Below are 25248 nucleotides of genomic sequence, written 5' to 3' on the forward strand. Positions count from 1 at the left end.
ATTTAACTTCATTACCTAACAGAATACTCCATTCTACTGATTACATAGCAACACAGTAAATGACCATATGACCTGTCTTTGTAATACTCATTTGTACTAAATTGTTATCTGTTTTACAATATTTTTTGTACCACTGAATATATCATTCTTTAGTTAATCTTAAGTTAATTTTAAGCCTTCCCATAATGCTCTGCATACAAGGGGCTTTGGCATGCTGCACTTTAAAAACTTTATTCCTTGTACTTCTCTGTATCATGTTCAAATTAATAAATAAATAACTAAATAAATAAATAAAATAAATAAAATAAATTGTATCATCATATATTCACTCAGTGTATCATCAACCCCCCTCACCACCACAACCCAGGAAACAACAACAACAAACATGGCTGATTCCCCCTCCAGCTCCACTCCCTTCAAAGGGTTCACTTATGATAACTCAGGTATGATTATTCCTGACAATATCAGGGATACATCGTCGCTCTAGAAAGCGAAATCAAAGATATTAAAGCAACACTTGTGCAACAAGAATCCAAGATAACCAACCTCGAGAACAAGATCCAAAACCTTGAAGAGCAGATTGCATCGGGAAGTGCTGACACAGAAAATACTCTGAAAACAGCTATAGCCGGTCACACTGAGCAAATAACAACTCTAAATATGAAGGTTAAAGAAGCAATCAAGGACTGGAATCAGAACATGCACACTCGACTGAATGAATACCTTGATTTCCAAGATGACAAAACCGAACAAGATAAGTTGTCTGATGCAGTTATAATAAACAGTCCACACATTCCTGGTGAAATAACCCAAGAACAGTGCAAAGAAACTGCTATCAGGATAATACAGGACCATGTAAAAGTTATTGTGCAAAACAAGGAAATCAAAGAAACACGTTTGCTAGGAAAACAAGGTAGTAAACACAGTACAGGAAGGCCCCACTTATACGGCTGGTTAGGTTCCAGGCTACCGCCGTAAAGCGGAAACCGCCGTAAAGTGGAACACCCTTTTTTTCTACTTACAAATGCATACAAACACTAGATAACAAGTTTACACTAACATATATTAAGTTAGCAATAGAACCAGGCATCAAAAAACAATAAAAAAGTACAATACACACATAGTGCACTCATTACTTACCTTAAAATATTTATAGTCTTAATCTAGGGTGAGACAAGTAGTATTTATTGTAAGAAATCAAGTGTGGTATGTATGGTAGTCAGCCAGGCTACCATACCAGGCCACCCCACCCACACATACAATTCTATGATATTTAAGCATCCCAGAGCGATAAAATGTATATACAGTTCACTCATTACTTACCTTAAAATATAGGGTGAGATGAGTAGTATTTATTGTAAAAAATCAAGTGTGGTATGTATGGTAGTCAGCCGGGTTACCATGCCAGGCCAACCCACCTACTCATAATATTCTATTACATTTAAGCATCCCAGAGCGATAAAATGTATATACAGTTCACTCATTACTTACCTTAAAATATTTGTAGTCTTAATGTAGGGTCAGGAGTAAGTAAATGAGATAAAACGAATAAATGAGAGAGAGAAAGAATGAGTGCATGAGAGAGGACAGGCGCAGAGTTATGTAAACAAACCAGGCGAAGGTAAGTTTTGTAAACGAAGTGTACACGTCTGGTTTGTGTACAAGTTACATTGTGTACAGGTTGTCTCTACATTGATACAGTAGAATAAATAAAGAACACTCTCATTCTCATGTAACATCATTTTGAGAAGAAATGATGCTCTGAGTGAAGGCAATGGAAATAAGTCACTCTGACTTTTTTGGGTTATCCTAGGTTCTCTACACATATGTTGTTATGTATGATAATCTATGTAGCTGTATTTGTGTATACCTGAATAAACTTACTTACATACATACGAAAGGAATAATTTTCTACAGTTACCCCCAGTAACACATTTTCTCTTATGTTAGATTAGTGAAAATGTTATTCTTGGCATCACTTGTACAAGTTATCTGGCTACCACATCTCATATTTATGTTTATTTATTCTATTGTACGGTGTATTTATCATCTTTTTTATGTTATGTATCGTGTTTTTTATATAATTTTGAAAAAAATATCATGGATGGATTAATGAAAATGTGTATATTAACGTAATATACAACATTTAATGAGACTCGGTGATTATTATTATTATTATTATTATCATTTCTAATATGGCGTCACTTGTGCAAGTCGTCTGCTACCACATCTCATATTTATGTTTATTTATTCTATTGTGGGGTGTACTTATCATCTTTTTATGTTATGTATCGTGTTTATTATATAATTTTGCAAAAATATCATAGATGGATTAATGAAAATGTGTATTTAACGTAATATACGACATTTAAATGAGACTCGATGATTATTATCATTACTAATATGACGTCTGGAGACATAAGACACTCTTACTGATTTTAATGTGTACCTGCATGCCAGCACAGTATGTAAGTTTATTTAAGTACAGGTATACATAAGTATAATTATCAGAGTATATATAAAATATGAAATAACTTTTAAAAACATTTGAAATTTTGGAGTTTCCAGACAAAATAGAGAGACTTAGTGCTTACTGAGCTCATGAGGAATGTAAACAAACAAGGTGGGGCGCGGTGACCGTATTAGAAAGTCAGGTGGAGGGAGCCGTATAGCGAGTTTTGGTCATAATTTGAAATGACCGTATTAGTGGAACGCCGTAAAGTGAAACGCCGTAAAGCGGGGCCCTCCATATGATCAGACTTCATTCATATGATAAAAGAAAGGACTTAATTAAATCACCAATTACAATGAAAAATGGAGTGTTCATCAATGATTGTCTAACGAGAAAACGTCAAAATCTTCTGTTCAGGTTGAAAAAAACTTAAACAGTAAAACAAAATACATCAGTGGTTCACTCAAGATGGGAAAATACTAGTTAGAAAAACTTCAACAGGACAACAATACATCATCTCAAATGAACATGATTTCTCTACCTTCCTTAGAAAAGCTGACATTTCTGTACCAGATTAGATAAGTGTCCTTAACACATATATACGTGTGGTGCATATAGTGTACGTTACTATTACATTATTGTGCATTATTATTTTTTTTCTTTTACTAGCTAATACCAGCTACCTCAAATACTTTTTACTTTTTAACTGCTATTAATTGCTCATAATTTTGTGTTGCAAGTCAAATCTTACTCCAAATTAATGTTATTCATGGTTGCTACCTGTCCATTCAATTCTGTTTACCACTACTTTTTTTAGTCCCTTTTATATTGTGTGTGCAATTAGTGTATATTCCAATTACATTATTGTGAGAGTCCCAAAACTATCTTTTGCTAGCTAGCACCAGCTACCTCATATTTCTCTACTTTTTATAGTACAATTAATTGCTCAACTTGTTATACATTACAAATCAGATCTTACTCCCAAATCAATATTATATCATAGTGAATATCTGTCCATTGAACTTTGTTTACCATTACTTAATTTAGTCCCTTATGCAGGTCTCCCTCAACATTCGCGAGGGTTAGGGGATCAAGAGCCTCGCGAATGTTGAAAAACCGTGAATGTTTGGTGCCCCAATATATTGTAGGGAAATATATTACAATACTGCTTCCTTAACTTGTTGAACCACGAATAATCATAAAATACATGAAAACGTCATAAATTGTACTAAATATACACATGTTATGCTTTAATAATGTATGTTATTTAATAACATGTATGTTAATAACATGTATGTTATTAAATACCACAGACTTCACCAATTCCTCCACCACTGCGAGTCCCTACTACCCTCCCTCCGACCCCTGCAACTGGCAGCCAGCCCTCCCACCACTGTGTGGTGAGTGTTTTGTTTGTTCATTATTTGCTATTAAACTACAGAATAAATAATGTTAACCCATTCATGACTGCATATTGGAATGGCTATTCGGACAGGTATTAGACGGTGACATCATGTGTTTACTCTTGAACACAGCAAAGAATCAAACATTTCTGCTATTGCTAATAATAACAATAGTAAAAATAATAATAATAATAATAATAATAATAATAATAAATATGATATAATTGAAGAAGTAAATTGTACAAAAATACGAGGGAGTGGTTGACACATCGTCAGTGTGACTTTGTTTATGCGGGAGTGAACGTTAGTCTCCCTGCTCTTCCAAACATTTCACAATAATTCAGCGGTTGAGGCAGTGGTATTTAATAACATATATGTTATAAATAATAATAGTACATGTTATTATTAATAACATGTATGTATTTAATAACATATGTTATAAATAATAATAGTACATATTATTAATAACATGTATTATTATTAACATGTATGTTATTAAATACCATTGCCTCAATCACTGCCTCTACCACTCCAGTCACACTCAATCTACAAGCACCAAACACAGTGAATTATTGTGAAATGTTTGGAAGAGCAGGGAGACTAATGTTCACTCCAGCATAAACAAAGTCACACTGACGATGTGTCAACCACTCCCTCGTATTTTTGCACAATTTCCTTCTTCAATTATATCATATTTATTATTATTATTATTATTATTATTATTATTATTATTATTATTATTATTATTATTATTATTATTACTATTGTTATTATTAGCTGTAGCAGAAATGTTTAATTCTTTGCAGTGTCAAGAGTAAACACATGATGTCACCTTCTAATACCTGTCCGAATAGCCATTCCAATATGCAGTCATGAATGGGTTTACATTATTTATTCTGTAGTTTAATAGCAAATAATGAACAAACAAAACACTCACCACACTGAGTGGTGGGAGGGCTGGCTGCCAGTTGCGGGGGTCGGAGGGAGGGTAGTAGGGACTCGCAGGTGGCGGGAAACTTAAATATGATTTGGCGGCTGGGAATTTGGCAGTTGGGAATTCGCGAATGTGTGAGGCCCGTGAAAGTTGAAAACGTGAATGTTGAGGGAGACCTGTATATTTTCTCCTTTATTTTAGCTTTATATAACTACCTTAGTTCATATATTCACAATTGTTAAAATAATCAAAGTGCTATTCTCAGGGGCTAAAGTGTAATAAGTTAACTGTTTTGCCATTAAAATACTCCAGGTGCTATTGACTACCTCAGGTGCTACTGATTTTGCTTTTAATTCATTCTTTTATTATTATATTCATTAGCTCCTTTATTTAAACTCACTTGTTAAAATAATTAAGGTGCTATTAGATGCTTAAGTGTATAACTGAATTATCTATTCTGTAATACAGTGGAACCTCAAAAATTGAACGTATCACGTATCGAACGTTTCGAAAATAGGACCATTTTTTCGGACAAACTGTGTCCCTATTATCGAACGCTCCCCTATTTTCGGACCGCCAGGTACGGGACCTGTCTGCCTCCCGCTCTGTCCGCGTCCCCGCGCAGGCGCCGTGAGCAGTCTAGCTTTGTTTATGCTTGAGTGAACACTAACCTGCGCTCTCATTCACGCATTTTACGATTATTTCGTTGTGTTTAGTGCTTGTGGGACTGTGAAATAAGCTGCCACGGGCCCAAAGAAACTTGTTAGTGGTACCCCTGTGGTAAAGAAAGGGAGAAACACCATAGATGTGAAGAAGGAAATAATACAGAAGTATGAGAGTGGTGTGAGACTTGTTGAGCTTGCCAGGATGTATGGGAAAAACAAGTCGACCATTGGTTCTGTCCTGTCAAAGAAAGAACAAATCAAGGAAGCTGATGTTGCGAAAGGTGTTAACCCTTTGACTGTCGAAGGGCCCAATCCTGAAGTTGCTCCTGGTGTCGCAAAATATTCGAAAAAAAAAAATATTTTTTCTTATGAAATGATAGAGAATCTTTTCCCGATTGTAAAGACACCAAAAAAAACGAAATTTGATGGAAAACTGACGGAATTACGCTCTCGCGAAGTTAGCGACTTCGGCGATATTTAAAAATCGGCAATTTCGCCCACTTTGAGCCCTATTTTCGGCTAATTCCGTTATTCCAGTCAACCAAACTCATAACTATTTCTTCAGAACTCTATTTTTTCTATCGATTGAGCACAAGAAACTGCCCATTTACCGATTTCAACTACCCAATAACATGGTCAGAAATTTGCAATTTGGCCAATTTCACGAAAATTAAAAAATACGACAATTTCAAAATAAGGTCCAGAATGAACAATGCAGACATTCCTGGCTCTAAAATAAGATTTTCTTTGTTCATCAGTCATGTCTCCAGGTCCCTGTGATATTACTCTTGCTTTTTATTTTGAAATTTTATTCAAACAAAAAATAGAAGATTTACTGTTATGCAGACTACTGCAATACTGTAATAATTGTAAAAATTACATCAACCCATTCATGACTGCGTATTAGAATGGCTATTTGGACATTTATTGGACAATGATGTCATTTGTTTACTTTTGAACATCGGCAAAAATCAAACATTTCCTGTACTTTGTGCTCCATTTCCAGGTTCTTTTTATAGTAAAATTAATCAAAATCACCTCCATTTCTATAATATAGTTTCCATTCTATCAAATGAGACCATGAAAACGAGAATACAACCACAAATACTATACGAAAATAGACCACAAAGTCGGCATTTTAATTAAAAAAAACGGTCGGAGTTTTTTTTTTCTCATTATGCACTGCGTGCTCCAGGATTTTTTTTATGTGGTGCACACTGACCACACAGACCCATTCTCTCACATGTGGGCCTACTAGCTTTCTCCTGCCTGATTTGAAGCCGCTAGAATTTATGAGTATATATACGTCAAACACGGTACCTCACAAACGTATATATACGGCCGCGACAGTCAAAGGGTTAATATAGGGAGTGGATGAGGTGCCTTCTTCAAAGATTAAGGAGATTTGTGCCAAGTGGAATGATGTCCAAATGTTTGTGCAGAAGTACCACCCTGAGCAAGCTGAAACAAGCCATCTTTGCAACAAGTTCAGTGACAGAACCATGTCCCATTTTAGGGAAATGTTAAAGAGGCACCAGAAACAGAGGACTGTGGACAGTTATTTTGTGAGACAGGGGTCCAGTGACTCTCAAGCTGGTCCTAGTGGCATTAAAAGACAGAGAAGGGAAGTAACCCCAGAGAGGGCTGTACCTGAAGTCCTCATGGAGGGGGATTCTCCTTCCAAACACTAACCCCAACTCCCTCTCTCCTCCTCCCTATCTTCCAGGTGCCATCACCAATCTTCAATAAAGATAAGTAAAATGTTATTTTATATATACAGTGGAACCTCAAAAATTGAACTTAATCCGTTCCAGGAGCTAGTTCTAAATTCGAAAAGTCTGAAATTCGAAGCAATATTTCCCATAAGAAATAATGGAAATTCAATTAATCCATTCTAGAAACCCAAAAATATTCACACAAAAAATACATTTTACAGAGATTAATTACAGTTTTATATACAGCAAATACTATAGTTTTTAATTATGTATAGTAATACATATAAAATAACATTTTTACTTACCTTTATTGAAGATTGGTGATGGCATCTGGAAGATAGGGAGGAGAGAGGGAGTTGGGGTTAGTGTTTGGAAGGAGAATCCCCCTCCATGAGGACTTCAGGCAAAGCCCTCTCTGGGGTTACTTCCCTTCTCTGTCTTTTAATGCCACTAGGACCAGCTTGAGATTCCTCTGTTTCTGGCACCTCTTCAACATTTCCCTAAAATGGGACGTGGTTCTGTCACTGAACTTGTTGCAAAGATGGCTTGTTTCAGCTTGCTCAGGGTGGTACTTCTGCACAAACATTTGGACATCATTCCACTTGGCACAAATCTCCTTAATCTTTGAAGAAGGCACCTCATCCACTCCCTATATTAACACCTTTTGCAACATCAACTTTCTTGATTTGTTCTTTCTTTGACAGGATAGAACCGATGGTCAACTTGTTTTTCCCATACATCCTGGCAAGCTCAATAAGTCTCACACCACTCTCATACTTCTGTATTATTTCCTTCTTCACATCTATGGTGTTTCTCACTTTCTTTACCACAGGGGTACCACTAGCAAGTTTCTTTGGGCCCATGGCAGCTTATTTCACAGACCCAAAAGCACTAAACACAACGAAATAATCGTAAAATGCATGAATGAGAGCGCAGGTTAGTGTACACTCAAGGATAAATAAAGCTAGACTGCTCATGGCGCCTGTGCGGGGCCGCGGACACAGCGGGCCGGCAGACAGGTCCCGTACCCAGCAGTCTGAAAATAGGGGCGGGTTCGATAATAGGGACACAGTTTGTCCAAAAAAATGGTTCTATTTTCGAAACGTTCGATATGCGATACATTCGATTTTTGAGGTTCCACTGTATTATTATACATAATTAAAAACTATAGTACAGTGGACCCCCGCATAGCGACTTTAATCCGTGCAAGAGGGCTCATTGTTATGCGAAATGATCGGTATGCGAATGAATTTTCCCCATAAGAAATAATGGAAATCAAATTAATCCATGCAAGACACCCAAAATTATGAAAAAAAAAATTTTACCACATGAAATATACATTTTCCTACACACAAAGAGAAGGATACATGCACAATAGTAGAGTAGTACATGCACAATATGTATTGTGCATGTACTGCTCTACTAAATGAAGAATAAATGACACTTACCTTTATTGAAGATGCAGCAATGACTGATGAGACACTGTGTCCTGGGAGTGCCTTTTCCTCCTGAGTACTGTAGGTCCTGTTTGGCATTTTCTTCCAGAACAGGCCTTATCACACTGTGTATGCCACTACAATTCTTAAATCTCTCAAACCAACCTTTGCTGGCTTTAAATTCACCAATATGAGCACTAGTTCCAGGCATTTTTCCCTGTTCACCTGGGTGTTAGTCGACTGGTGTGGGTTGCATCCTGGGAGACAAGATTAAGGACCCCAATGGAAATAAGTTAGACAGTCTTCGATGACATTGACTTTTTTGGGTTATCCTGGGTGGAAAATCCTCTGGGGTTAATTGTTTCTTGGTATTCTCAATAAGCCACACCAACAACAGTGCTACAGCAGCAGCAGCAGCAGCTGACAGTGCTACAGCAGCAGCAGACGATGCTACAGCAGCAGCAGACGATGCTACAGCAGCAGCAGATGGTACTACAGCAGCAGCAGCAGCAGCTGACGGTGGTACAACAGCAGCAGCAGGTGACAGTGCTACAGCAGCAGCAGATGATGCTACAGCAGCAGCAGACGATGCTACAGCAGCAGCAGATGGTACTACAGCAGCAGCAGCAGCTGACGGTGGTACAACAGCAGCAGCAGCTGACAGTGCTACAGCAGCAGCAGACGATGCTACAGCAGCAGCAGACGATGCTACAGCAGCAGCAGATGGTACTACAGCAGCAGCAGCAGCTGATGGTGGTACAGCAGCAGCAGCAGCTGTACCACCAATAGTAGCTATGGTTGATTGGGGTTTATTATACAACCTGGCCAGCTCGGAGACACGCACTCCACTTTCATACTTATCAATGATCTTTTTCTTCATCTCTATAGTAATTCTCACCCTTATTGCTGTAGGGTTGGCACTAGAAGCTTTCTTGGGGCCCATGATCACTTATTTTGCAGATAAAATCACCAAAAACACTGTAATAATACGAAATGTTCCGATTGTATGCTTGGATGTTACCGCGGAGGCTGGCTGGTAAACAATGCCACCGGCGGCACATGTGAGGCTGGCTAAGGGCGCACATTGGACGCGTCTCGGACGAAGAGCAGTGAGCGGGTTTTTGAGCGGTCTTCTTTCTTTCAACACATCGGCCGTATCCCACCAAGGCAGGGTGGCCCAAAAGGAAAAACAAAAGTTTCTCCTTTCACATTTAGTAATATATACAGGAGAAGGGGTTACTAGCCCCTTGCTCCTGGCATTTTAGTCGCCTCTTACAACACGCATAGCTTACGGAGGAAGAATTCTGTTCCACTTCCCCATGGAGATAAGAGGAAATAAACAAGAACAAGAGCTAGTAAGAAAATAGAAGAAAACCCAGAGGGGTGTGTATACATATGCTTGTACATGTATGTGTAGTGTGACCTAAGTGTAAGCAGAAGTAGCAAGACGTACCTGAAATCTTGCATGTTCATGAGACAGAAAAAAGGACACCAGCAATCCTACCATCATGTAAAACAATTACAGGCTTTCGTTTTTGAGCGGTATGCGAGGCAAAATTTTTGCGATAAAAGCGAGCGGTATGCGGATTGAACGTTATGTGATGTGTACGGTGTGCGGGGGTCCACTGTATTTGTTGTATGTAAAACTGTAATTAATCTCTATAAAATGTATTTTTTGTGTGAATATTTTTGGGTTTCTGGAACGGATTAATTGTATTTCCATTATTTCTTATGGGAAATATTGCTTCGAATTTCAGACTTTTCAAATTTAGAACTAGCTTTTGGAACGGATTAAGTTCGATTTTTGAGGTTCCACTGTAATCCCTTTTTCTTTCAAATTTTTACAAGTTTTAGATTAATCACAGAGTCTTAGTCATAAGTCTAGTTGTAGATTCAATATAAATCTTGTATCATTTCACTCAGAAAATCTAGTTTGTAAAATTACTCTCATCCTATGATTACAGGCATAGATCCTGATGTAAACTTTTTACAAAATGAATTACACGAATCAACCAGTAACTAATTGCTACACAGCAGGCCAAGCGAAGTCATTACTCAGTGCAAACAATAACTACAATGTCAGATCCTTGAGCAAACATTTTGATGACCTCACAGCATTACTCAATTCCCTTCATTCCAATATATCAATCATCACACTCACAGAAACCTGGCTTAAGCCTGATATTACAGATTTCTATACCATTCCTGGCTACATAGCCATACACAACTGTAGAACAGACCAGCAAGGGAGAGGAACAGCTATATACTACTCAAATCAACTCGAATGTATCAATAAATCTTGCACAAGGGATGTACGTGGAGAATATATCATAACCAAATTTAAATCAAAAGACCTGCAAAAACCCCTCACAGTTATAAACATCTACAGAGTACCACAGTCAAACATTTATAATTTTAGTGAAAAACTAGGAAACATGATTACTGATGCACACATAAATAAAGACCACCTACTACTAACAGGAGATTTCAACATAAACATACTACACGACCAGGACCCACAAGTAACCGAATTCACAAACACAATGAGTAACTGCCTATTGCTACCAGCAATGTCTAAACCTACAAGAATCTCCAAGACAAGCATCTCCTTGATAGACCACATCTGGACAAACACCATATCCCCTTTAAAATCAGGCATAATCACAGACAGCACTACAGACCACTGCCCAACCTTTCTCATAACCAATCTGCGCAAACTACCACAAGACATTACTAAAGTAACCTTCAGACTACATAATGAGACAGCAGTTAACAGCTTTATAGCAGCTGTGAATAACATCGATTGGCAAAATGAGCTCGAAATATGTACAGATATGAATGAATGTATAAATAATTTTCTAAAAAAAGCTCTATGCCTCTATAACAGACATTGCCCCAGAAAAACTAAACAAATCACAGCAAAGAGACTGAATAATCCCTGGCTAACACCAAGCATCCTCAAATCCATTAACACGAAGCACATATATGAAAAACAATATAGAATGGGTCAAATAACTAGAGAACGGTTGAAAAGTTACTCGTCAGCACTTACCAGCCTGATAAGAAGGTCAAAAAATTGTATTATGAAAATAGATTACATAACATCAAAGGTGATATGAAAAAAACCTGGAAAACTCTATCTGAAATTCTTGGAACTAAAATGTTATCCAAAAACAAAACAATCAAACTAACAAAATCAGATGAACCCCTACTCACTCCAACCGAAACAGCAAACAGACTTAATGTTTTCTTCTCCACCATAGGTAAAAATCTAGCAAACAAAATACCAAGCACAAACACCCGTCCGTCAGACTACCTCATAGGTACCTACCCAAATATGCTATTCCTAGCTCCAACCAACCCCATTGAAGTTACGCTCATCATAGACACCCTTAAAAACAAGGCAGGAGACATAACCAACTTGCCTGCTTTTATGTGCAAAAAAGCTTCTCAAGTATTGTCACCAGTTATTGCAACACTCTTTAACAAATCCATTGAATCATCTACCTTCCCAACAATCCTCAAAATAGCGAAAGTATCCTTTACATAGATTCCTACTTCTCCCTGTGACCTATTGATTCTGTCACATCTATACATGTTGTAGTTTTCTATCTTTATCTCTCTGTCCAAAACATCCCTTGTATGTGTTTCTGTAAATGCTCCGAATATGGCATTCGCTTCTGTCAGGAGCCCACTGACATAACTAACTTTGCCATTTTTATTTGGTTTCAAACCCTGTATATTTACAAATATGAAGTAGGAATTACCAAGTGGGATGTTTTGTCTCGCTTTGTGTTTCATTAGTACCACTGGTGGTGTACTACCTGGTATGTCCCCTGGTGTACACGCCTCTGGTTTCTCCAGTACTGGCTTCTTGTTTGTTTGCTTATTCGGCCTTGACGGGCTGATGCCTGGTTTGGTACGCCCCATTTTACTTCCCACCTGTCCTCTCTGTACCATTCCCCCTGTTTGTCTCTTCCTTTATTTTGATCTTTTCTCTTTTTGTCTAAAAAAGAATGCTGTTCAATTTCCCTTTCTCTGCTAACTCTGTAGCGCCGCGTTCCTTTTATATGATGGTCTGGGCAGCTCAGGTCATAACATTCTCTGGACTGCATTGACGCTTTACACATTACTGGATGGAAGTACCTACACTCTTTGTTGAAATGACACTTTCTCTTCCTCAACATGTTCGCACATTTTCTGGTGTGTTTATTCCAACAATATCTGCCATATAGTCACATACCTTTAGCATAGTAACTGCAAATGTTCTGACTACCTATACAGTGGACCCCCGGTTAACGATTTTAATCCGTGCAAGAGGGGTAATCGTTATGCGAAATAATCGTTATGTGAATGAATTTTCCCCATAAGAATAATGGAAATAAAATTAATCCGTGCAAGACACCCAAAAGTATGAAAAAAAAATTTTTTTACCACATGAAATGTTAATTTTAATACACACAAACTGAAAAAGGCATGCACACTTACATGACACTTACTTTTATTGAAGATCTGGTGATGATTGATGGGATGGGAGGAGGGGAGAGCATTATCTTCTTACTGTTTAGAAGGGGAATCCCCTTCCATTAGGACTTGAGGTAGCAAGTCCTTTTCCGGGGTTACTTCCCTTCTTCTTTTAATGCCACTAGGACCAGCTTGAGAGTCACTGGACCTCTGTCGCACAACAAATCTGTCCATAGAGCTCTGTACCTCCCGTTCCTTTACGATTTGTCTAAAATGGGCCACAACATTGTCATTGAAATAGTCACCAGCACGGCTTGCAACAGCTGTGTCAGGGTGATTTTCATCCATAAAGGTTTGCAGTTCAACCCACTGTGCACACATTTCCTTAATTTTTGAAGTAGGCACAATGGATTCCACAACTGGCATAGGCTTCTCAGGGTTAGCCCCAAACCCTTCAAAATCTTTCTTAATTTCCATACTAATTCTCACCCTTTTTACCACAGGGTTGGCACTAGAAGCTTTCTTGGGGCCCATGGTCACTTATTTTCCAGAAACAGCACCGAAAACACTGTAATAATACGAAATATTCCGATTGTATGCTTGGATGTTATTGCGGAGGCTGGCTGGTAAACAATGCCACCGGCGGAACATGTGAGCGTGGCTCAGGCCGCACATTGGAAGCGTCTCGGACGAAAATCGGTAAGCGGGTTTTTAAGCGGTATGCGAGGCAAAATTTTTGCAATTAAAGTAAGCGGTATGCGAAATAATCGCTATGTGATGCCATCGTTATGCGGGGGTCCACTGTACAGTGGACTCCCGCATAACGATCACCTCCGAATGCGACCAATTATGTAAGTGTATTTATGTAAGTGCGTTTGTACGTGTATGTTTGGGGGTCTGAAATGGACTAATCTACTTCACAATATTCCTTATGGGAGCAAATTCGGTCAGTACTGGCACCTGAACATACTTCTGGAGTGAAAAAATATCGTTAACCGGGGGTCCACTGTATTTATTGATTATGTGTCGTTCCTAAGTTCTGCCACCTGATCTGAGTTCCCTTGTTCACTTTGTTCTTGGCTAATTTCTTCCCTTTGCTCATTTTTGTTTGTTCTTGTTCTAGTTTTCTCATCCTCCCTTCCCCTTTCTGCTATGTTTTGTATCCCTGTTTCCTTTTCCGACTTGCTCTGTATGACACTTTCTGCTCTTGATCTTACTTTTACTCCTTGGTTTTCACCTCTATTTGCATTTTCCTCCTTTTCTTGTTCCTTTTTCCCTGTTTTCCACTCTTTGTACAACTCTGGCAAGCTCCTTAGAAATTTCCTTATGCTTTCTGGGTTTTCACTTTTCAGTACCTCTCTTATGCTTAACCAGCTGTCCCTTTCACTGGGGCAAATCCAGAAACGATTTTCTTGTTTTTGGTCATTTGTCATGTCTGCATGAAGCTTTGTCACTCAGTAAGTCAGTCAAGCCATTCAGTCAGTCATGTCACTCAGTAAGTCAGTCAAGTTATTCAGTAAGTCAGTCAAGTCATAAGTCAGGTCATTCAGTAAGTCAGTCAAGTCATTCAGTAAGTCAGTTTAGTCATTCAGTAAGTCAGTCAAGTAACTCAGTAAGTCAGTCAAGTCATTCAGTAAGTCAGTCAGTCAAGTCACTCAGTAAGTCATTCAGTCAGTCAAGTCACTCAGTCAGTCAGTTCAGTCAGTCAGTCAGAAAGTCAGTCATTCAGTCAGTCACACAAACTCATGTTAACCTCTTTTTCTGTGTACAAAGTAACACTTCAATTACGGCTACAGGTATATCTTGTTTAATATCCTTATAAATTGTATTTCTTAAATGTTTCTCACAATTATATCACATAAATGTTAAACCTAAAACCCAATCTAACTTTATTATTTTTTAAATCCACTACCTAACAGAATACTCCATACGACTGAATGTACAACAATGCATGCAACCATATGACCTGTCTTTGTAATACTCATTTGTGCTTTATAGTTATCTGTTTACAATAATGTATTATCACTGATTTCATCATTGCTTAGTTAATTTTAAGCCAGCCCATAATGCTATGCATAGTATAAGTGGCTTTGGCATGCTGCTCTTATCTGTATTTTTTTGTACCTCTGTACTTATGCTCAAATTGTAAATAAATAAATAAATAAATAAATTCTAAGACTTAAGTGGTTATACCTCTTCGTGCCACTTTCAGCAACACTACTATGGCTACTGGGTGTCATGATTGCTTGGCAGATATACAAGATATAGTAATTAAAATATCATAACACAATTCACAAACACAGCTGCCTTGTAGCAGAGAAAGACTGGACATGTATGAATTAGGAATGCTGGGATGGTGGGAAGTGGTGTTGGGGAGTGGTAGGGGATGGTGGGGGTGGTGTGGGGGAGTGGTAGGGGACGGTGGGGTGGTGGTTTTGGGGAGTGGTAGGGGATGGTGGGGTGGTGTTGGGGAGTGGTAGGGGATGGTGGGGTGGTGTTGGGGAGTGGTAGGGGATGGCTCCCCGGCTGCTACACAACAAGGCGGCCGCTTGAGCAAAAGAGAATTTTTTTTTTCCTTCCCACAAACTGAACCATGGTCCAAACCTATATATACGTTTTTTCAACATCTGAAAGTATGTAAAAAATGTAGATTTTCTTTTTTGTTTTACATTTGAAAACATGTAAAAAAACTTTTATCTACATTTTTTTTTGTTATATTTGAAAATATGTAAAAAAAAGTAGATCTACTTTTGTAGCACTACGAATTTGAACTTCGATCTGTTTGGACCGTTTAAGGGTTAAGACTTGGCAGAGCAAATTTTGGGGGACTTTAGTTTTATCACAGTGAAATTCTTGCCTCCTAATACCACTCCTCTCCTCCAGCCCATGGACCAGCAGGTCATTTCAAATTTCAAAAAACTGTACACCAAAGCAATGTTTCAGAAGTGCTTTGAAGTGACCTAAGACACTCGATTGACCCTAAGAGAGTTTGGGAAAGATCACTTTAGTATCCTCAATTGTGTAAACCTTATATGTAAGGCTTGGGAGGGAGTGACTAAGAGGGCCTTGAACTCTGCTTGGAGGAAATTGTGGCCAGAATGTGTAGGAGAGGGATTTTGAAGGGTTTGGGGCTAACCCTGAGGAGCCTATGCCAGTTGTGGAATCTATTGTGACATTGGGAAAGTCCATGGGGTTGGAGGTTAGTGGGGAGGATGTGGAAGAGTTGGTGGAGGACAGCGATGAAGAACTAACCACTGATGAGCTGCAAGAGCATCTGCAACAGCAAGAGGCCACAACTGAGGAAATTGCTTCAGAGGAGGGAAGAGAGAAATTGAGGAAGTTGCCTTCTTCAAAGATTAAGAAAATGTCTGCAAAGTGGGTTGAACTGCCAACCTTTATGGAAGAAAATCACCCTGACACAGCTATTGCAAGCCGTGCTGGTGACTTTTATAATGACAATGTTGTGAACCACTTTAGGAAAATCTTCGAGGAACACGAGGTACAGAGCTCTATGGACAGATTTTTGGTGCGACAGAGGTCCAGTGACTCTCAAGTTGTTCCTAGTGGCATTAAAAGAAGAAGGGAAGTAACCCCAGAAAAGGACTCGCTACCTAAAGTCCTTATGGAAGGGGATTCCCCTTCCAAAAATTAATACACTTCCATCTCCCCTCCTCCCATCCCATCACTCATCACCACATCTGCAATAAAGGTAAGTGTCATTTATTCTTCATTACACAATATATATTGTGCATGTATCCTTCTTTTTGTGTGTAGGAAAATGTATATTTCATGTGGTAAAATTTCTTTTTTTTTTCATACTTAGGGGTGTCTGGAACGGATAAATTTGATTTCCATTATTTCTTATGGGGAAAATTAATTCGACTTATGATAATTTCGTCTTAGGACGAAATTATCAAAATAAACAGTGCAGACAAAATAAACAGTGAAGACATTCCTGACACTAAAATAACATTTTATCTGTTCATTAGTCATGTCTCCAGGCCCCTATTATATTACGCTTGCTTTTCATTTTGAATTTTTATTCACACAAAAAATGTATGATTTACTGTTATTCAGACTACTGCATAATTATAATAATTGTATAAATAATATCAGCACATTCATGAATGCATATTAGACCCACCAGTTGTATTGGACGCATGACATGACTTGAACATTGTCAAAAATCTAACATTTCTGCTACTTTGAGCTCAATTTCAAGCTACTTTAGTTGGTAAACCATTCAAAATCATCTCTATTTCTGTAAAATATCTTCAGTTCTATTAAATGAGACCAAGAAAACGAGAATACAACCATAAATACCATACAAAAATACACCGCAAAGTTGCTGTTTTAAACCAAAGACACACTTTTTTTTCTCATTATGCACTACTTGCTGCAGGACTTTTTTTTATACTATGCACACTGACCACACAGACTATTCTTTCATATGTAGGCCTACCAGCTTTCTCCTGCAAGATTCGAAGCTGCTAGAATTTTGTCAGTAATTTCATGGGACTGACACCGAAGGGATTAAACTCTGTGTATGTACATTTGAGATATTCACCTGCCTCTATATACCTGTACATTTTTTGAATAATGCTACATAATGCCATATATTTAATATTAACATTAATACCAGGTGCTTGAGAAGTCGTCTAAGGTGGCAGATATCAACCGGGAGCACCTCAAGGTGGAGTCGAATCGGTTATCAGAATACAATAAACGTGCATGTAACTTTTGGATCTGGATAATGATAATCTTTGTATGTTTTACTTTTATTGGTAAGTATGTGCTGTTTTAGTAATTCATTGTTACAGTGGTACCTCGAGTTTCGTACAGCTCCCAACTCGAACAATTATGTAAGTACAGTGCACCCTCAGCTAACGATGGTATCACCTAACGTTAAATCCAGCATACAATAATACATTTTAACGCAAAAATTTTGCCTCAGCTAACGCTAAAAAACTCACCCTACGCGATTCGTTCGAGACGCATCCACGTGTGGCTTGAGCGCACCTCAGTTGTCCCATGGGTGCCAGTGTTTACAAGCCAGCCAGTGCGGTCGCATCCACGCATACAATCGGAACATTTCATATTATCACAGCATTTTTAGTGATTGTACCTGCAAAATAAGTCACCATGGGCCCCAAGAAAGCTTCTAGTGCCAACCCTGCAGGAAAAAGGGTGAGAATTACTATGGATATGAAGAAAAAGATAATTGCTTAGTACGAAAGTGGAGTGCGTGTCTCGGAGCTGGCCAGGTTGTATACCAAACCCCAATCAACCATTGCTACTATTGTGGCCAAGAAAACGACAATCAAGGAAGCTGTTCTTGCTAAAGGTGCAACTTTGTTTTCGAATAAGAGATCGCAAGTGATAGAAGATGTTGAGAGACTGTTATTGGTGTGGATAAACAAAAAACAGATAGCAGGAGATTGCATCTCTCAAGGGATCATATGTGAAAAGGCTAGGAAGTTGCATGAGGATTTAATTAGAAAAATGCCTGCAACTAGTGGTGATGTGAGTGACTTTAAGGCCAGCAAAGGTTGGTTTGAGAGATTTAAGAATTGTAGTGGCATACATAGTGTGATAAGGCATGGTGAGGCTGCCAGTTTGGACCAAAAATCGGCTGAAAAATATGTGGAGGAATTCAAGGAGTACATAAACAGTGAAGAACTGAAACCTGAACAAGTGTTTAATTGTGACAAAACAGGCCTGTTTTGGAAGAAAATGCCAAACAGGACCTACATTACTCAGGAGGAAAAGGCACTCCCAGGACATAAGCCTATGAAAGACAAGCTTACTCTTTTGATGTGTGCTAATGCTAGTGGTGATTGCAAAGTGAAGTCTTTATTGGTGTATCACTCTGAAACTCCCAGAGTGTTCAGGCACAACTATGTCCTCAAGGCTAATTTGTGTGCGATGTGGAGGGCAAACAGTAAGGCATGGGTCACTAGAGACCTTTTCTATGACTGGTTACACCATGCATTTGCCCCCACTGTGAAAAATTACCTAATGGAAAATAAATTGGACCTTAAGTGCCTTCTGGTATTAGACAATGCTCCTGATCATTCTTCAGACTTGGCAGAGTGACTTTGTGGGGACATGAGCTTCATTAAGGTCAAGTTTTTGCCTCCTAATACCACTCCTCTCCTGCAGCCCATGGACCAGCAGGTCATTTCAAGCTTCAAAAAACTCTACACAAAAGCTACGTTTCAAAAGTGCTTTGTACTGACCACAGACACTCGATTAACTCTAAGAGAGTTTTGGAAAGATCACTTTAGTATCCTCAGTTGTGTAAACCTTATAGGTAAGGCTTGGGAGGGAGTGAACTCTACTTGGGAGAAACTGTGGCCAGAATGTGTAGACAAAAGGGATTTTGAAAGATTTAAGGCTAACCCTGAGAAGCGTATGCCAGTTTTGGAATCAATTGTGGCATTGGGGAAGTCCTTGGGGTTGGAGGTTAGTGGGGAGGATGTGGAAGAGTTGGTGGAGGAGGACAATGAAGAACTAACCACTGATGAGCTGCAAGATCATCTTCAACAGCAAGTGGCCAGACCTGAGGAAACTGCTTCGGAGGAGGGGAGAGAGAAATTGAAGAAGTTGCCTACTTCAAAGATTAAGGAAATGTGTATAAAGTGGCTTGAAGTGCAAACCTTTATGGATGAAAATCACCCTGACACAGCTATTGCAAGCTGTGCTGGTGACTATTACAATGACAATGTTGTGAACCATTTTAGGAAAGTCATCAAGGAACGGGAGGTACAGGCCTCTATGGAGAGATATGTTGTGTGACAGAGGTTCAGTGACTCAAGCTGGTCCTAGTGTCATTAAAAGAAGAAGGGAAGTAACTCTAGAAAAGGACTTGATACCTGAAGTCTTAATGGAAGGGGATTCCCCTTCTAAACATTAACAACTTTCACACTCTCCCCTCCTCCCATCCCATCCCATCAATCATCACCAGATCTTCAATAAAGGTAAGTGCCAGTTTGTGTGTATTAAAATTAATATTTCATGTGGTAATTTTTTTTTTTTCATACTTTGGGGTGTCTTGCACGGATTAATTTGATTTCCATTATATCTTATGGGGAAAAGTACGTAATTCAGCTAACGATAATTTCAGCATACGATGAGCTTTCAGAAATGGATTAATATTGTTAGCTGAGGGTCCACTGTATATTATTGTCAGTGCTTTTGTAAGTGTATTTTGGGGGGTCAGAAATGAACTAATCTAATTTACATTATTCCTCATGGGAACAAATTCGTTTGCTAACAGCACTCGAACAGCCATCTGGAACAAATTGTGGCCGAAACTCAGGGTACCACTGTATTTTATAAAGTAATAATTTTTTCAATTTAAAATCTTTGTTTTAGTCAACAACTTTTCACTGTCTCTTGCACAGATGCACATCACTGAGGTGAACTTTTCACTGTCTCTTGCAAAGAGCTGTGTCACTGAGGTCAGTGTTGCATGTGTAATCTATGTCTTAATCACAGCACCCTCAAATTTGCTGTGATGGGTAATGGGAACAGTTAACATCTGACCTCATGTTTGTTAAAACAGTGACTTATTGGTGCTTTGATGGCTAGTTTTCTTGGCTTTATTGGCTGTTTCTTAGTGCCAGTTGATAAACTAGAAGACATACTAGAGAAATGGAGATTTTGGACAGCTTTGGAATAGAGGTGGCCTGAAATAGGCCTCAGAGTGGCAGAAATATATAACTGGTGATTTTCCTGAAGAAGGATAGGAGTCCTTTCCCCTGGTTTATTTTATGGGATTTTACTAGGCCTAATTCAGTTATTGGAACAGCCTAAACCATGAAGAGGCATTCTTGGTTATATTTTAAGCTGAGAAATTGGGTAAAACTTTGATATTTTTTTTTTTTTTGTGATGGATTCATGTTGGAGGGCATGTGTTACATAGGCGTGGCCTGAGAACATGATTACAGCCTCTCCTCACTTAGTGATGGTGTTTTGTTCCTGAGACCACATCGTTAAATGAATTCGTCGCTAAGTGAGGAGCATACTATAATGGTAGTGAGTTTGTGTCAGCCATCTTTTATATTGTTTTAATGTCACATTTGCTCCATTTATAACATTTCTGGTATATTTTTAAACTTTATAAAGTAGTTTACTGTAGACTGAAATAAACAGAATAGAGGAAATCATTTCTAATATACATTATTTAGGTATGAATACTGGTCAGAGAGCCCATCGCAAGTCTGAGTGCAGATAATACCCACAGTCCACCATTAGTGTTATATTATCATAAATTTGTGCCCCCCTAAAATTCCAATACCCCAACTACTTTTGATTGTCACTGTTGTATTCAATGACCATTCTACCTCATAATCTTAATTGTGTTTAATATCTACAGAATCTATCTCCTTTTTTACATCTTACCACAACTTGTCCTCAATTATTCTACCTCACTTTAAGAAATACTCTATTGCCCAATTTTATTCTAAAATCTCTATTATTGCCCAATTTTACTTTAAACTATATTGACCAAACTTATTGTAATTTTTTTTTATTGCCCATTTTTATTCTATACTTTTTTAAACTAGTATTTTCAACTACAACTTTTATATTATCCTGTCTACCATCTTACTAGCATATTATAACCAAGTCATTGCCATTTTTATTTTTATTATTTTTTTTATTATTCTTTTGCTACCTTAACTTGTGTATTTTATCTTGTCAATTTAAATCTAGTTATACTCTTGTTCTTGTAAACAACTTATATAACACCTTAGTGCAATTACAATTGAGAGTCTTGTGCCTTTTTTATATTATTAGATTAAACTCACTTGTACTATAGCTCATTCTAGCTCAATACATAGTCAATACCAAATTCATTATATTAGCAGGGTCAGATTAAGAAGTCTCCGGGCCCTAGCTATTCAGATTGGCGGGGCCCCTTTGAATTACGGGTAAGCGAAGTGACCCCTTCCAGCTTGGGGAGGGGGGGGTCGGTGTGATCCTGTTTAAGGTCTAATTAAATACATTTGGCTATTTAGATTAAATTTAATAGGGAAAGTACATCAAGACAACCAAAACCATTTATCAACAGCCATTATAACTATCTTGTTAAATCATGCATTTTAAAAAGAATAAACTCAAGACAGCATAGTATTACTAGATTAGGCTATTGAAGTAGTGACATCATGTACCTATTATATTCAGCATAACCACTACAGCACTATTATTCCCTTTATAAATCACTGACCATTATTGTTATCATTGCATCATGCATAAGACTATCAAATCATATAAACTCAAGAAAGTAAAGAATTGTTTATATTCACAGGCACTTCTTAAATAAACTTTTTTCTGGATTTCAGAGTGGCAAAATCATCAATTATATTCTGAAAATCAATATTTCTTGTTAGATCAGACTCAATGGTCAACAAGGCTAGGTTACACAATTTGTCTTGGCTCATTGTTGAACAGAGCTGGTTTTTCACTCTTTTCAAAACAAAAAATGAACGTTCTCCTTCACAGTTAGTAGCTGGAAATGTTAGGTAAAGGCGATACACTATGTATCGCCAAATGAGAATCCAATAAGCCTTTTTTCTGTGCACGAAATACACTGGGTAAAATGCAGCTCCTGTGAGTGGTGCTGTTTTCATGTTCCTCGAAACACTTGGAATTTTTCCAGTCATTGAACCCCTGTGTGAAGGTATTTTCTTTGGTAGAAAATAGCTTGCATGCTGAACAGTACACTTTTCCTGAGCTTTCAGAGTATACCATCCATGACCTTTTCACAGTTTCTGAATTTGCAAGCTTCCTATAAAACATAGATGACTTTAAACAACGACGACTTCCATCATCATAAATCCTTGCTGATTTCCTAAAGTCAATGTTCAGAGTTTGACTGAAGTTTTCTGCAATGAAAGCATTATGTAGAGAATCTGGGATTACATTTGGCCATGAGGCAGGATCTTTTAAGACAAATCCTGTGGATGAAATGTCCGTTGAGACATTGAGAGGAGACACAAAAGAAGTAGATGCTGGCTGAGAAATAATGGAGGGAGGGCTTCCTGTATGATCTGACATATCTGCAGATTCAACTGTACTGGTAACATCAGAAACTGTTTTCGTGAGCATGTCTGTGATCTTTCTGCAGCTTCCTACATCTTTCTTTTTCTGTTCTTCTTCTTGAATTTTCTTCTTTCTTTTCTGTGACCCACTCGCATAAGAACGTCCAACATCACGTTCATGAGATGCCATAATGAGGATGTATCACTGTCTGTAATCATGCAAATACAAATTTTTCATTATCAATTAATATTAATTTTTTAATTTTTATTAAATTTTTTTTTTTCTGTCAGTTGGGGGGATATGGCCTTTGTAGCCCCCTTTCCTCTGGCTGCACATCTAAAAATTCAAAACGTTACCAGAAAGGAGTCATATACAGAACTTTTACCATAGATTAGGTTAGTGATTTGGGCTACGAATATTCTACTAATTCATCCTCCTTGATCTCCAATTTACTTAAACAGAAATCATATTGAGTCCAAGAACAATGCACAATGGTATTTATATTGCCATTTTCATAACTAAACTAATCATTATGTTTTTGCATGATATATGGCCTACCACCATAGATAAGGACATGAGAATTAAAGAATGCAGGGACAATTTTCAGTTTCACCCAACCAACGATTTTCTGATGTGGCTTATGTGTTTCTGGGGAAATATGTAGTAAATTAATTGATGTTCTACATCACTTCCGTCGCAACTTGAAAACTAAGCATTTGCAACGGAAGTGATATAGAACATCAATCAATTGAGATCTGTTATTGAAATGATAAAGACTTAAAGACAGGACAAAGTGCTTTTAAAACCTACAAACGGAAGTCAGTTTGCATTTTTAGGTTTTTCTTTATAATATTTTTACCAAAAATGCATCTTTACTGGTCCATGCGTCTTTACTGGTCAAGTAACCCTATCAGGTAACTCCCTTAACATTTAGAGGCGAAAACAAACATTTATCCATACACATCAATGTCTATCAACAACACTTCAGTTAATTTGTCACAGTACAAGTCTAGATAACGTGTAATTACTACAGAAAATTGGAGAGGAATCTCCCATACTCACCCATTAGTGGGAAAACACAGCTGTTCTGATGTAAACAAAGGCGTGTTGAGTGTTGCCATCTATGGTTAGGTTTATTTATTTTTATTTTATTTTATTTCATTATTTATTTTTGTTTTGATTAATTTTTAAAAATTAATTTTACTCCAAACACTTGAACTTTTTAGGTAGGGACCCCTTTGCACTTGCACCATGTGCGCAGTCTTGGATGAGCCCCTGAACCCCTTGGACCGCGGGGCCCCCAAATGCACGGGGCCCTAGGCAAATGCCTAGTTTGCCTATGCGGTAATCCGGCCCTGTATATTAGACCATAGTGCAATTACTAGTGAGAGTCTGGTGCTATTTTTAATTTGTATTTTTATATTATTAGATTAAACCTAGTTGTACTATAGCTCATTCTAGCTCAATACATAGACTATACCAAAGTCATTATATTACACCACTACAGATATCAGTACTAGAACTCAACACACAACTCAGGATGTAAATAACCATAATTTAAACCTAGAAGATGATTGATCACTTTGACCCTGATCTAAACCTCCATAATCTGACACCCAATCAAAACCTATTGGAAAGTAACTGCCTTTATTACACAGCATCACAAGCCAGCACTATCCTAAACATTGGGAGCCCTTTGATTGAACTTTGTATAGAAAGGGGTTTAGTTATAGGTAATTCATATTTTAGGAAAAAGAGGATAAATAAGTTTACAAGATATGATGTAGGGCGAAATGACAGTAGTTTGTTGGATTATGTATTGGTAGATAAAAGACTGTTGAGTAGACTTCAGGATGTACATGTTTATAGAGGGGCCACCAATATATCAGATCACTTTCTAGTTGTAGCTACACTGAGAGTAAGAGGTAGATGGGATACAAGGAGAATAGAAGCATCAGGGAAGAGAGAGGTGAAGGTTTATAAACTAAAAGAGGAGGCAGTTAGGGTAAGATATAAACAGCTATTGGAGGATAGATGGGCAAATGAGAGCATAGGCAATGGGGTCGAAGAGGTATGGGGTAGGTTTAAAAATGTAGTGTTGGAGTGTTCAGCAGACGTTTGTGGTTACAGGA

General features: G+C 37.9%; 1 protein-coding gene across 3 annotated transcripts in view; it reads left to right on the top strand.

Annotated features, from left to right (window-relative positions):
• The window catches only part of LOC128687713 (Vesicle transport protein Use1), a 243882-nt gene that overhangs the window by 195376 nt on the left and 23258 nt on the right, over positions 1-25248 (top strand). For 2 of the 3 annotated variants that reach the window (XM_070083965.1, XM_070083964.1), the window contains exon 6: positions 17712-17853. The exons of the other annotated variant lie outside the window; for it this stretch is intronic. In XM_070083965.1, coding sequence (XP_069940066.1) covers positions 17712-17853 — 142 coding nt within the window. The remainder of the gene's footprint in view (positions 1-17711; positions 17854-25248) is intronic. 3 annotated transcript variants of the gene reach the window in all.

Source organism: Cherax quadricarinatus, chromosome 11 (genome assembly GCF_038502225.1).
Source record: "Cherax quadricarinatus isolate ZL_2023a chromosome 11, ASM3850222v1, whole genome shotgun sequence".
Classification (NCBI taxonomy): Eukaryota; Metazoa; Arthropoda; class Malacostraca; order Decapoda; family Parastacidae; genus Cherax; species Cherax quadricarinatus.